Consider the following 15025-nt stretch of genomic DNA (forward strand, 5'->3'; position numbering starts at 1 on the left):
AAGTTACGTTTCTTCAAAGATGTTCTTTCATTTAGACTTTTCATTAGTTTGAAGAGTAGAAGAATAGAAAAGGCACTAGCTGGTCTTAAAAGTCAGATGAGTCAGGTTTCAATCTTGACTCTGCAACTTGACTCAACAACTTACTCTGGGGGTTCTTGTGGCCAAGTCACTTCTCTCTAGGTCTCAGTTTCCCCAGTCTATAAACTAGAAGGTTGAACTGGCAATCTATAAGGTCCCTTTCTCCACTGAATTTATTTGAATTAATGAACACCGTTTTTGCTGTACTAAATTTAGTTGACCTCAGCCTCAGACAGCAAGACAATAAAAATCTATATATTGATTCCCATGTGAAGTTGAGGAATGAAAAACTTTATACCTTACATTTAAACTAAGCCTTCTCTCTATCAGACAGAGTAATGTGGAGTTCAAGAAGCCCAAGGTTATCAAAAGAGGTAGGAGCATATTCGGACAGTCTAAAGTCAGTGAAGGTAAAAAGGTCATAGAACATACAGATTTAGCAAGATTCCAGGTGGTAGCATAACACCTCAGTCCTCCATCCATGTCTTCCTTGACTTTTCTGTTGCATTTTGCCCTCTGGAATTCCTATTCTATTAATAAACTCTCCTTCATTTTTAACAAGTTCATCTGATATTCTTTCCGTCTTCTTGGAACTTATGGAACCTGGTTTCCTCCAGAATCTCCAGGTGTGAAATCTTCACCACCCCTTTTCTAATACTGAATACTCTTCCTACCATGCCTCCTTCCCTCTTCCCTCCTCTCTTATACACTGGGCCAAGAGAAAAAGGAGACTTTCTGCTTAGTCCTCACCTTGACCCTTCCTTTGCCACAATCACTCAGCAACCTCCCCTCTGAGAGTCGCTCCATACATCTATATCCCTCAGTCCAAATCTTTGCTCTTGTCACCTACCAGTCTCCAAGTCATTCTCTATTGTTCTCAAGGAATTTGGTACCTGGATCCCCAACTTCTCCATGCCTATCCCTGCCATTTGTGCTAGGAGTCTTCAATGTACTTGTTGATGTTCCCTCAAATACCATGGTCCCCAAGCCCAACCTCCTCTTCAACTCCTATGACATAGGAAGCGGTGATATTTTATTATAATATAATTGTGCTACATCTATGATCTTGAAGTCTGAAATTCCTCTCTCTGCCACTCTACTTCTGTCACTCTCTCTGTCTCTCTGTCTGTCTCTGTTTCTCTAACTCTATCTCTATCTCTGTCTCTCTGTTTTTCTGTCTGTATATATGTGTATTTCTTGTAACTGAAATTATCAAATTAATGAATCTTAAACCCTTGCATTACACCATCCTTTGACAGGCGATGAAGTGTCAAAGCAGAGAAAGAGAGTAATCCTGGAGGAAAATACCAACAAAAGATTTCAGGCACTGAAGGGGCAGCCAGGTGGTACAGTGGTTAGAGCACCAAATCAGGAGGACCTGAGTTCAAATCTGGCCTCAGACACTTACTAGCTACGTGACCACGGGCAAGTCATTTAATTGGATTGCTTCCCCAAAAAAGTATTTCAGACATGGCATCCAGTAAAACTAATTAAAATATATCTTATCATTTTCTATCTCATTTCTCTTTCAAAACAAAACTCTTAGAAAGAGACATGTATGCTCATTGCCTCCTCTTCAGGTCCTTTCACTTTTCAGCCCCTTGCAATCTGGCTTCCAAGTCTACCTCATTATTGAAACTGCCCCTGCAAGATTGCCAGTGATCTCTTAGCTGCTAAATCTGGTGCTCTTTTCTTTGTCCCCATCCTACTTGAACTCTTTGCTGCTTTTGACACTGTTAATCATTACATAATGGTTTCCAGGCTGCTGCTTCTTCCCTTGGCTTCCAGAATTTCTTCCTTCTGCTTCCTGTGGGGATTAAAAATTATCCAAGCTACAACCAGAGAGACTGAGGCAGAGCTCTGAGCCAATGGCACTTTATTGAAGGATCCATGGTCCTCTCAAGTGAAGTGGACCTCAGATCTTCCTTAAGATCTGAGAGGCCCCCTCCTTCCAGGGCCCTATTTTTATAGGGCTAGATATCTAAAGATTCAAGAACAGCTATACCAAATACAGAATAATTCCATTGGTTGACATATGATGCATAGGCTAAAATAAGCAAAATAATACATCAGCAGAGTCACAGGTTAGGCAAAGCAGAAAGTATCTCTTCTGACTAGGTGGTCACAAAATGGATGGGCTTCTCCTAGGTTAGACAGGAGCTATACATATGCTCCAAGAATGTATTGCAGGGAACTTTCCATACCATGCCATCACCCATGCTTGGTTTGGTCATGGAATTTGAGCAAAACAGGGTGAAGATAATCTTTGTCAGCATTTTTATGGTTGAGCAGCCGAGTTCCACAGCTGATAAACAACAGGGCCCTCCTATTAGAAACTCTATTCCTCTGTGACTTACACAAAGTATGGATTAATACATTTCTTATTCTTGCCCAAATATGCAAAAAAAAAAAAGGCATGGCAAAATACAGAATCTCATTGGTTGATAGACCTTGCTCTTGAGGGTCAAAATGACATATTAGAGGTGGGGGGTGGGAGGGATCCACATATTGGGTGGAGCATGGGGCCTCTCCACTGACTAAGTGGTCATAAGATGGTCACCTGCTTGTGTTGGACAAGAGAAATAATGGTCCAGAGGCACAAAAATAAAATTGGGGTATTTTCCATGTAGTTGAGTTACCTCCACCACACTGGGCTTGGTCAGTGTGACATGGAAAAACAAGGGTGGAAGGTCTCTTTTTAACTTTCTATGATTAAGCAAGTGAATTTTTAATCTCATGGCTCTGGAGCCAAATATACAGAAATTATAATCACTACCCCTATAGAATCATATCAAATTGATTGACACTGATTATAATAGAGTAGGGGACCCCAGTGAGTCAAATTTCTCATTCCCCTCTATCTACATGTCTAATCTTTGTCAGTATGCTTTGCTGAGTCATCATTATCTCCTGCCCACTAAGCAAAGTTGCCCTCCAACCCAGGATCCTGTGTTGGGCCCTCTTCTCTGCAAATTCTCTTGGGAAGACTTATACCTAAGTCTTGTTTGACACTATGCTGTGTCTTTGTAACCACAGGCAAGTCACTTAACCTCTCTAAGTCTCCATTTTTTCATCTGTAAAATGTGGAAAATAATAGCTGTGGCACCTATTTCACAAGTTTTTAAGAGGCTAAAATGAGATTATTTTTATAAAGTGATTTACAAACTTTCAAGCACTACATGTGCTTGACCATGGTGTTATTATTGCTTGTAATCTCATCAGCTCCCGTGGTTTCAATTGCAGTAGTGTCTCTACCACATGACTCCCAAAGTTATAGACCCATCTCTAACCCTTCTCTAGAATGCCAGTCCTGCATCATCAATTGCCTTTTGAAAATCTCTTGAATGTCCTGTAGACATCTTCAATTCAACATCAATCAATCAATCAACATTTACTAAGAGCCTACTATTTGCTTGGCTCTATGCTAAGCACTTGGGATACAAAAAAACAGGCAAAAAATAGTTCCTGCCCTCAAGGAGCTTAAAATCTAATGGGGAGAAAGCAGGCAAACAAATATATACAAAACAAGGTAGATGCAGGATAAATAGGAAATGATTAACAGAGAAAAGGCACTAGAATTAAAAGGGGCTGAAGTGATACAGTAGATGGAGCACTGGGCTTGGAATTAGGAAGACTCCTCTTCATGAGTTTAGATCTGGCCTCAGACACTTACTAGCTGTATGATCCTGGACGAGTACCTTAACTCTGTTTGTCTCAGTTTCCCCATCTGTAAAATGAACCGGAGAAAGAAATGGCAAATCATTCTAGTATCTTTGACAAGAAAACCCCAAAATGGAGTCACTAAGAGTCAAACGTGACAGAGCAACAAAAAAACTGAAAAAGTCTTCCTATACATGATAGAATTTTAGTTGAAACTTAAAGGAAGCCATGTCCAAAACAGAACTCATTCTCTTTCTCCCTAAATCTGCCTGTCTCCCAAATTTCCTATTTTTGTTGTTTTGATGTCCATTGTTCCAGTCACCCAGATTCTTTGTAATCATCCTCAAATATTTGTTCTTTCTTACTCCATACATCCAACCAGTTGATAAATCTTATGTAGTCTCTCTCCACAATATCTCTTGCATCCATCCCTTCTCTGTACTTATTCTGCTACTACTGTATTTTAGACCAGGGGTGGGGAACCTTGGATCTTGAGGACACATGTGGCCCTCTAGGTCCTCAAGTGTAGCCCTTTGACTGAATCCAAACTTCACAGAACAAATCCCCTTAATAAAAGGATTTGTTCTGTAAAACTTGGACTCAGTCAAAATGCCACAGCCAAGGACCTAAGAGGCCCCATGTGGCCTCAAGACCACAGGTTTACTCCTGGTTTAGACTCTTCCATTTCTTACCTGGACTATCACAATATTCCTTTTTTTTTCTCCCTTCTACCAATTTCTCTCCTCTCCAATCTGTCCTCCACACAGCTACCAAATCAATATTCATAAGGTTCAGGTCTGCCAATGTCATTTTCATGCTTAAAAATCTTTAGTAGCTCCCTATTGCCTCTAAGCAGCTTGGCATTAAAGCCCTACTTCTGGTTTGGTTCTAGTAAAATTTAGCTTCTGCCTAGAAAATGGTCATCTGCTATGACAAAATGTCCCTTGTCCATAACTGATCTCAATCAGCATATCAACCAGCCAAGGAAACCCTTGTCCATCTATGAATACGCCTATAGACGCATTTATTTCTCCTATTGTATTATATAGCTATCAGATTACATGAAGAATAGGAAGTTACCTTCAAGACCATCTAGTCCAATTCCTTCATTTTACAGATGAGGAAACTGAGGCCCAAAAGAAGGATTTGAACTCAAGTTCTAACTCTAGATAGGTGGCTCAGTGAATGGAGAGCTGACCCTGGAGAAAGAAAGATCTGAGTTAAAATTAAGCCTCAGATACTTAGTAGCTGTGTGACTCTGGGTGTTTCACTTAACATCTGTTTGCCTTAATCCACTGGAGAAGGAAATGGCAAATTACTCCAGTATCTTTGCCAAAGAAGATTGAATGACTAAACAAAAACAAATCTCTGACTCTAGGGCCCATGCTTTTCCTGCTGCACTATCCTGCCTTCTAATAGTTTTATATCTCACATAGATGCTGAATAAATATTTTTGATAGATTCACTTTTTTTTTAGGCAATTGTGATTAAATGACCTACCCAGGGTCACATAGCTTAATAAGTGTCTGAGGCTAGATTTGAACTCAGGTCCTCCTGGCTCCAGGGTCCATGCTTTATCTACTGCACCAACTAGCCCCAGAGCTATTCATTTTAACCAAGGGAGTATTTCAATGAATAAAACATTTAACTTATGATGAATTTTTAAATTTTGGTTTGATTGGTTTTTATAGGGAAAACAGAGGCCTATTTGGAAGCCATCAGAAAGAACATTGAATGGCTGAAGAAACATGATAAACAAGGAAATAAAGAAGGTATGGAATTATCATTTTTTTAACCTGATATATGCCATTGGGAGAAAGGGTACTTATATGCTATTTCATCCTTGAAAGGAACTCTTAGTATGGAACTTCCCTCCACTGATACAGATCACCAGCTCATCTCTCACGTCTAGCCTTAGAGAGGCTCCAAACTAGAGGTTAAGTGACTTGCTCAGGGTCTCGAAATTAGTATGTGCCAAAGGTGGTATTTTAATTCAGATTTTCCCAACTAATGCTGGCTCTCTAATCATTATACTATCTAGCTAGGTATCCTTGTTATGCATAAAATTTCCCTGATGAGATGAGTTGAATGTAGATTTCATCTTGTTTGATGAAAAACTAGAAGACTCCTAAGATCTACCTAAAGAGGGAAAAAAAAATTATGACTACTCAAGGTAGTCAATAATGTCCAAATCCTTCTGTTGATCAACAGGATTTTCCTACAACACAGCTGAGAGGCAGTCGGGGGGAGAGGGGTGGGGAATGGGAGGGAAAATCTAGATGTACATTTTCCAGAATCAGTGGATTTGAAATCTGAAACCACTGGATCTAGAATCAGGAGATGTAGAGTGAATTCCCAGCTAGGACACTGCCTATCAAGTTGACCTTGATTTTGACTGTCTGAGCTTCAGAAAAATTCAGCCTCATTCATCAAAAGGGATTAATCACACTTGCCAAAGTTACTTTACAGAGTTATTGTGATGATCTAAGGAAACAACATCTACAAATTGTTTTGTAATAGTAAAGCACATCATCAGTCATCATGTGTTCAGAGCTTTGTAGGAGGTGCTTGAGGGGATTTTTTTTAAGTGAGAAGAAGAGAAAAGATATGGAGCTTACAATTGATTTGATGAGAGTAAAAAGGTCAGATACAAGTAATAGAAACAAATAGACGCAGAGTTGACTGTACTGAAAACACCCAGAAACCAGTGTTACAGCTGTTTTTTGTTGAGTTGCTTTAGTCCCGTCCAACTCTTCATGAGCCCATTTGGGTTTTTTTTGGCAAAGATATTGGAGTGGTTTTCCATTTCCTTCTCCAGCTCATTTTACAGATGAGGAAAGTGAGGCAAACAGGATCAAGAGACTTGCCCAGAATGACATAGCTAGTAAGTGTCTGAGGCTGGATTTGAACTCATAAAGATGAATCTTCCTGATTCCAGGCCTGTCAGTCTATCCACTGCTCACCTAGCTACCCACAGTTGTTTTGAGGTAGCACAATAGCCATCAGATGTGGAATCCCTAAGGAACAGCTTAAATGTACCTAGGTCTAGATAGTGACTTTAGAACCAAGAGATCTGAGTTTAGATCCTATTTCTGATGTTTACTGTCTGAGGTGACCTTGGGATAGTCACTCAACTTTCCAAGACCTCAGTTTTCCCATCTGTAAAACTGGGGGGTTGTACTATTTGACTTCTGCAATCCCTTCTAAATCTGGACTTATGATCCTATGAGGTACAGTTAGTGTGTGTGTGTGTGTGTGTGTGTGTCCACTGAGAGGAGCATAATGGAAGAATTGCAACCCACCTTCTTGTTCACCCATGTCCCAAAATATGGAAATGTTTACGTGCCTGTAGATACATTCACAGTTTCTTTCCTTAGTACAAAGAGCAAATCAGGATTATTGCATGGTAATGAATCTTAGATCACAAAATTCTAGAGATAGAAAGTAGCACCACAGTAAGCTGTAAATAACACTGGATTTTGAGTCAGAAGACCTGAGTCAAATCCCACTTCTGATGCTTATTACATGTGTGACATTGGCAAAGTGCTAAACTTCTCTGGGGTTCAGTTTCTTTGTCTGCAAAATAAAGATATGAGACTGGATGGCCCCAAGTTCCTTCCAGTTCTAAACCTATGATCTCTGTACTCCTTTTATAGATGTAGAAACTGAGGTCCATGGAAATTAAATCATTTGCCCAAAAGTCACCTTGTTAATGATTAAACAAGAACTGGGGGGTGGCTAGGTGGCACAGTGAATAGAGCACTGGCCCTGGAGTCAGGAGGACCTGAGTTCAAATCCAGCCTCAGACAATTAACACTTACTGGCTGTGTGACCTTGGGCAAGTAACTTAACCCCAATTGCCCTACCTTCTCCTCTCCAAAAAAAAAACAAAAACAAAACAGCAAGAACTAGAATCCCAGGCTCCTAATTCCAAGATCAGTGCTTCCCAAATGAACTGCTGTTCATTCCACTATATCATAAAGATATAGTGCAAAGAAGAGATCTGGACCCTCATTTGACACTTGTTAGTAGCTGCATAACTATGCAGAAAATTGATGAACCTCTGAGCCTCAGTTTCCTGAACTGTAAAATTGGGATAATAATACTTGTGCTACCTATCTGCTGTGGATATCAAATGAGAAAATGTACATAAAACACAAAATTAAGCTTTGCTAGCTTAAAACTGCACTAAGACTTTCAGAATACTGAGTATAAATTTGAGTTCTTATTATCACCACCAACATATGAAACTCTAGGGTAGTTGGAACTTTGTCCTGGGTAAATCTCAGCCCTTCAAACCTTGATACTTCAATAACTGGTTACTAACATGTGAAACAAAAGGCAAGAATGGTAGTTTCTGAATGCATATAATGGTTGTCAGAAGAATGTCTTTTTACAAATTTTTCAATTTTTGTGTTATTCTAAACTTGACAAAAACCAACAAACATGAACATATCAATAAACAAAAAAAAAATGGGGCAGCTAGGTGGTGCAGTGAATAGAGCACCGACCCTGGAGTCAGGAGGACCTGAGTTCAAATTTGGCCTCAGACACTTGACACACTTACTAGCCATGTGACTTTGGGCAAGTCACTTAACCCCAATTACCCTCCAAAAAGCAAAAAATAAATAAATAAATAAACAAAATAGAAAATTTTGTATGGTATACAAAACTGGGAATCTCATTAGGTACAGCTCTGTGTGTTTCTAGTATATCCTAAATTTAGTACATTCATTTCAAAAGCTGTCCTTGTGTGTGTTCCCTCTGAGCTTCCTTCTGTTCTCTTTTATGCATTTTCTTTTTCTTTTTTTAGCATTGCTATAACTGGCTTCACTTTTCTCCCCAGTTCTCCTATGTAGGTGGTGCAATGTCTAGAGAACTGGGCCTGGGATCAGAGAGACCTGAGTTCAAATCTAACCCCAGGCATTTACTACCTGTGTGACCCTCTCTCTGCCTCAATTTCCTCAACTGTAAAATGGGGCTAATTGTAGCACCCATCTCACAGGATTGTGAGAATCAAATAAGATATTTATAAAGTGCTTAGCATGGTGTCTGTGCACATAGTAGGTGATTAATAGGTGCTTATTCCCTTCCCTGCCTGTCAAAAAAACAAAAAAGGCCTCCCTAGGAGCAGTATTCATCACCCTGTACCCTTTTTCATAAATTAAGCTGTCCAAACACAAGTTTATTCTCTTTCTGATTGAAAGGATTTCTGAAATTCTGTGCTTTCCTATGGTTTATTCTCCATAAGTGCCCATGGTTTAGCTTGATTGTTCATTTTATGCCCCTAAACATGCAAGTAACATACCTTCCTGGCTGTGAAAGGAAGCACAGCCCACCTTTTGCCTTCCTGTGATCAGGAAATAAACTGCCCACATCCCAGGGTCTCTGCACCTTCAGGTCGTGTCTAGCAAAACACTATATATACAAGTATGGTATTGGATGCTATGGATATAACAATAAAAAAAAATTACACAATCCCTGCCTTCAAGGAGTTTACATTCTACAATTTATATATAGCATTTTACATTTAGCATCCCATTTCATCCTTACAACTCTATGAGGTGAGTGCTATTCTTAACCTAATTTCATAGAAAACTGGGGCTCTGAGAGATTAGATCATTCCATGCCCACAGATCCAGTTAAGTGTCAGAAGTAGAATTTGAACCTTGGTCTCTATTGAGTCCAAATCCTTCCATTACATCCCTGTCTTTATAATAATTTACATTTATATGCCATTCTATAGTACATGACCTGTTCTCAAATATAATGCTTTATTTACACTTCATTAGTTAACCTGAGGTAGGAAGTGAAAATATTTTTTTCCATTTTACAGATTGGGAAACTTGCCTTAAAACTAGATTACTTGTTCTAATTCGCACACATATCTAGTTAGGCCTGGATTCAAGTCCAAATTATTCTGATTTCAAATATAATTTTTCTTCCAAATTGTGTGCCTATTAATAGTCAGGAACCAAAGGAAGCTTTTGTTTATGAAAGTATCTGTTGTATGTAATTTGTTATAATCAGATCAACAGAGTCCTGTTTCCTAAGACCATCCACTTTCATTTGGATAGTTCCAAGCTTCGTGGTTCTGGTATTCATTATAACAGTGGGTTTTGCTTTGCTCACTTTCCACTAATTTTATTTTCCAGATTATGACCTTTCAAAGATGAGGGACTTCATCAACCAACAGGCTGACATTTATGTGGAGAAAGGCATTCTTGATGAAGAAGAAGCTGAGACTATCAAACGTATTTATAGCAGCCTATAGAAAAGATGAGGAATCCAGGAAGAAAGCTAACGTCTCCTAATCATGGAGCACTTAGGAAAATCTGCTCTAGCTTCAAACAACTTCTAGTTCTGTGATCTGAATTCTTTTCATTTAAGGATTAATAGAAAATGCTGAATTCATATTGTAATGAATATTTAAAAGTGATGAAAAGTAGCTCTCTTGATATAAAGACTATCAGTGTATTAGTATCCCTTGATTCAGTAAAAGAAAAGTAGCATTTTGGGGAAAATGTGTTTAAATTAAAATTTTATATACTAAATCCTTTTCCCTCACTGGTACATTATAAAATCAGAGATGTGTTCCTATGATAAATAAAAATCCTCCAATGAACTGAGTTAAAACTTTTTTCAAGGATGGATTTAAAATAGGTTCCCACCCCAGGGCATGATGGATACTATAGTATCCCAATGGCAATATGTCCACTGCAAATTGTAGTTCCCGCCAGCAGTTCATTTTGGGATATTAAAATAAATCTGGGTTTTTTTTCTTTCAAAGCCTCTTTAACATGACAAGGTATTGAGCCATCTGCTTCTCTAGGTGCTATTTTTAACATTCTCTGAATTAGACCATGGGTTAGGCTCTTTGGGCACCACACCAAAAGGATCTAGAAATTGTATATTTTTGATGGTTCACCTAAAATATTAAGAAATTTATACCCTCACTTGTAAATTCCATAATAGTGAGTTTGGGATCATTGATTTTACTTGGAATAAGGGATACCTGTGTACCTCCCAAGAGGCCAAATTAGGTCACTGAGTACACCTTAGAGCAAAAAAAAGTCTTAAGCCAAATCAGTAGTTATCTGAATTGGATGTGTTCCTAGAGCTAAAAATGTTTCCCAACAAGGAATACCAAGAGGTTCAGGCAATGAGATAGAAATAAATCAGGTGAAAATCATTCTCCTCATTCTGAACCAAAGCTGACAGATCAGCTTCCCTAGAGGAAGGGAAAGTTAATGAGCTGAAAGTCCTTCCAAAGCCTCTTCCTCACTCCCTCTCCACAAACATGCTGCTTAAAATAATCGCTCAGAATGGCCTGAGAACTCCATGAAATGTTATTAGGTTGATGCTCCCATAGTTATCCGTGCTTTGAAAATTTATTATTCAATGTAAATTAATTAAATGTAAAAGTTTTTTATCTGTTTCCATTTAAAAATAAAAATATTCTGCTTTATATATTAACTGTCATTGCTTCAAATGGCTCTGCTGACATCTGTCCCCACACTCCAATGTGAACTGGATGCCCTTGCCTTTCCTTTTATCTCTCAGTAGAACTCTGCCATCCTCATGAAGCAGACTAATTGACTCATGAGGAGAGTAGATTGTAAACTCCCTGAGGGCAGGAACTGTTTTCATTTTTGTCTTTTGTAACTCCAGCAACTAGCATAATACCTGGAACACAGCAGGTGCTTCATAAATGCTTGCTGAATGGAATGGAATGACACCATTATACCTAGCACACAGCAGATGTTTTTTGAATTGAATAGAATGGAACGATAGCATACCTAGCATGCAGCAGGTGCTTAACAAATGCGTATTGAGTGGAATGGAATGACAGGTCGCCAAGAGTGTTTTCAGGAATGGGATGCCTCTGATGTTCCATGTCACCCTCACTCTCAAAGGTACAAAAAGCAAAAAAATTTAAACTCACTAGCCCTTGGGAAGTTGCTCATTTGCCCTCCTTGATAGTCTTACCCAACTTGTGCCTGCTCATAAAATGTCTCCCCAAAACCCACCTCGAACAAAAAAACTCAAATGTGTCTGCCTTTAGTAGAAGGCCAAATGGTTTTCATTAACTTCAGAAAGATGTTCAGGTTGTACATTCCTTATCTTCCCCTACTAGAGTTTAAGCTCCTTTAGATCAGAAATTATTTCCTATTTATCTGTTATTGCCTTCCTCAGCATATGTGCATTGAACAGAGTGGGTGCATATAGTAGGTACATAGTAGGTGTACATACTAGGTATATACTAGGTGTTTGTTGAATGAATATATTTTACCTTTCCCTCTCTCCATTTCAACATGCCTTTCTATTATTAGGTCACCTTGATTCTCACATTCAGCTAATATCAACTAATTTTAAATGCCTCATAATTGAACAAAGTTCCTCCAACTAATGCCTCAAATTCACACAAGCACCCAGAACAGTTTTTAATATTTAGATAGAAGGGTGTTTATAACCACAAAGGGATATTTGTGAAATATATATGTATATGTACACACACGTATATATATTCATAAATATATATACACATATATATCTTTTCCTTTTTCCCACCACATGGATCTACTCATATCAGCCTCTCCCCTAATCCCACAAGCATATATCTGAAACCCAACTTTCAATATACCTAAATGCCCTCAAAAGATCTGTCTTCCAAAAAGTTTTCAATCAATTTGTCAAAGGTGTATCAACATTATTTTCATATGTGCTCGCTCTATCTACCCCTTGGCAATGCTAAAAGTTCATCTTAACCCTCTGCCCCACAGGTGTCTGATATTGAAGAAGGTCTCAGCTCTGCTTGTATCCATGTAGTTACCCTCAGCCTTGGATATAGTGAAGCACTGGCCCAGCGGTCAAAGGACCTAGGTTCAAATCCTGCCCTTCACACCCAGTGGGACAATGAGCAAGTCATTTAACTCCCCTGGGTCTGTTTCATCATTTGCAAAGTGATCAAGTTGGATTAGAAGGCATCTGAAATCCCTTCTAGCTCTAGATCTATGACTCTATGACTCCTTTGCAGGTTCTTAAAAATGTCTGTGAAAGTCTGACTTATGATGATCATCTGACAGGGTGTTGGGGGGATTCTGCAGGAGGAAGGACAAATCAGAATGGCTCATAAAGTGAGATGCCCTTTGTGTGTAGCTAAGGAATTTATAGAGTTCTGATAAATGAGACAAAAATTGAGGTACTCTGCCAGAACCACTGGGGAGAGGGGCAAGAGACATAAAGATTCCTCTGTAGTTTTGAAATCATTTGATTAATATAGCATAGTGTTTTTGTTGTTCAGTTATTTTTCAATCATGTCCTGCTCTTCATGACCTCATGTGGGGTTTTCTAGGCAAAGATACTGGAGTTTGCCATTTCCTTCTCCAGCTCATTTTAAAGATGAGGAACCGAGAAAAACAGGGTTAAGTAATTTTCCCAGGGTCACACAGCTATTAAATGTCTGAGACCAGATTTGAACTCATGAAAGTGAATCTTCCTGATTCCATGTCCAGCACTATATCTATTATGCCACCTAACTGTCCAGAGTATAGTGTTAGGTGCTATTATTTGGGATCCAAGGAAGGAATTCAAGGCCAATGGGTGTGGGGAGTTAAATAATGGTTATTTGGGGCAGAATGGGCACTGAGCATTTCAGTGAAAAGATACAAAACTATAGATGGCTTTATTACATGCTGGAACCGAAAAAAAATATCATTGCCTGGTGACATGACGGTCTCTCACTAAAACCACATTCAAAAGCCTTCCCTGCTTGATAGCCCTGCTAGGGGGCTATTGACCTATCCAAGTCTTTAGGAGAGCTAGGTAATATAGTAAATGGAATGCCAGGCCTAGTGTCAGGAAGACTCTTCTTCCTGAGTTCAAATCTGGCCTCAGACACTTACTAGCTACCATGTTTCCCTGATAATAAGACCTATCCCGAAAATAAGCCCTCCCCTTACTGTATAAGATTCCTCTAAAATAAGCCCTCCCCCGAAAATAAGCCCTATTGAGATTGCTACTGTAGTGAAGGTGATCCCCTGTGCTACACGCTACATTACGGTACCCTCTGTATGCACCATCCCCCCCCCCGGGTGAAACGCACACCGTGCTCCGAGCTGCATCCAATCAGAGCTGCAGCAGTGAGCGCGTCATCCTGTTCTTCCCCAGTGATTTGCTTGCTGGCGCCATTGAGAGCAGTGCCGCGGAGGAGAGCTGAGGCAGGACAACATAAGCCCTCCCCTGAAAATAAGCCCTCTGGTGTTTTTCTTTCCAAAAAAATAATAAGACGGTGTCTTATTATCGGGGAAACACGGTATGTGACCCTGGGCAAGTCGCTTAACCCTATTTTTCTCAGGCCCTCATCTGGAAAATGAACTGGACAAGGACATAGCAAACCACTCTAGTATCTTTGCCAAGAAAACCCTAAATGAGGTCATGAAGAGTTGGATATGACTGAACAACAACAAATTAGAATCTTTTAGAGCCTAAGGCTACTTGTACATCATGTTGAGGTACTCAAGTAGGAATGGAGAGTATCATAACAAAACAACTTTAAGAAACATTTACATGAGGACATGGTTCTTTCTCTAAGGCCATTTTGATTTCATTGTTTCCTTTTCTAATTGGGTCATAGTCTCTTGCCAGAGGAACCCTTTCTGTTTCCTTGTTCCTACTTCTTATTTCCCCCTAATTTGGTAAGCCATTCCTCCTTGACAACAGCTTCCTATAATGGCAGATGTCTGTGGAGTAACCAGATAAAAATTTTTTATTAAATAAGGAAAACATTATTGTCCTATATATTAAATTTTCCAAAGGGCATTGTTAGGCTAATGATGAATAGATGACAAAACAAATGTTTATTCTACAAATAAACATTTGAAAATGATCCTCCATTGTTTTTCTTATCACTTTAACATGCTAAGAATTTCTTGCTTTTGAGTCACTTATACATTATATTTTTTTTTTCTTATCTTTGTGTCAAGTTGTTGAAACTAGAGATGTGCCTATGGTTACATTTGGTAAGGGAACAAAAGATATCTTTTCCCAGAGACAGGGTGCCTTGATGTTAGGTGACCTGGGCAAGTACAAATAAGCCCTGTTATATTTGTAAAGCACTTAACACAGTGCCTGGCACAAAGGAGGCATTTAATAAATGCTTGTGTCCTTTCCTTCCTTCCTTCCTTCCTTCCTTCCTTCCTTCCTTCCTTCCTTCCTTCCTTCCCTAAACCTTATAAACATAGAATTTTGGAAATTTGTCCACAATGTCATGGATAATTTTGCTCTC

General features: G+C 39.1%; 1 protein-coding gene across 2 annotated transcripts in view; it reads left to right on the top strand.

The window, feature by feature from the left end:
- SCG3 (secretogranin III) overlaps nt 1–11214 on the top strand; it is a 46918-nt gene extending 35704 nt beyond the window's left edge. For both annotated transcript variants that reach the window (XM_069098055.1, XM_069098056.1), the window contains 2 exons: nt 5430–5510; nt 9894–11214. In XM_069098055.1, the coding sequence (XP_068954156.1) occupies nt 5430–5510; nt 9894–10012 (200 nt within the window). In that variant the 3' untranslated portion in view covers nt 10013–11214. The remainder of the gene's footprint in view (nt 1–5429; nt 5511–9893) is intronic.
- The last annotated feature ends 3811 nt before the right edge of the window (nt 11215–15025 follow it).

This window comes from Petaurus breviceps, unplaced genomic scaffold (assembly GCF_028583685.1).
Source record: "Petaurus breviceps papuanus isolate PSGF00001 unplaced genomic scaffold, PetGlider_PUasm1.0 37, whole genome shotgun sequence".
Lineage (NCBI taxonomy): Eukaryota > Metazoa > Chordata > Mammalia > Diprotodontia > Petauridae > Petaurus > Petaurus breviceps.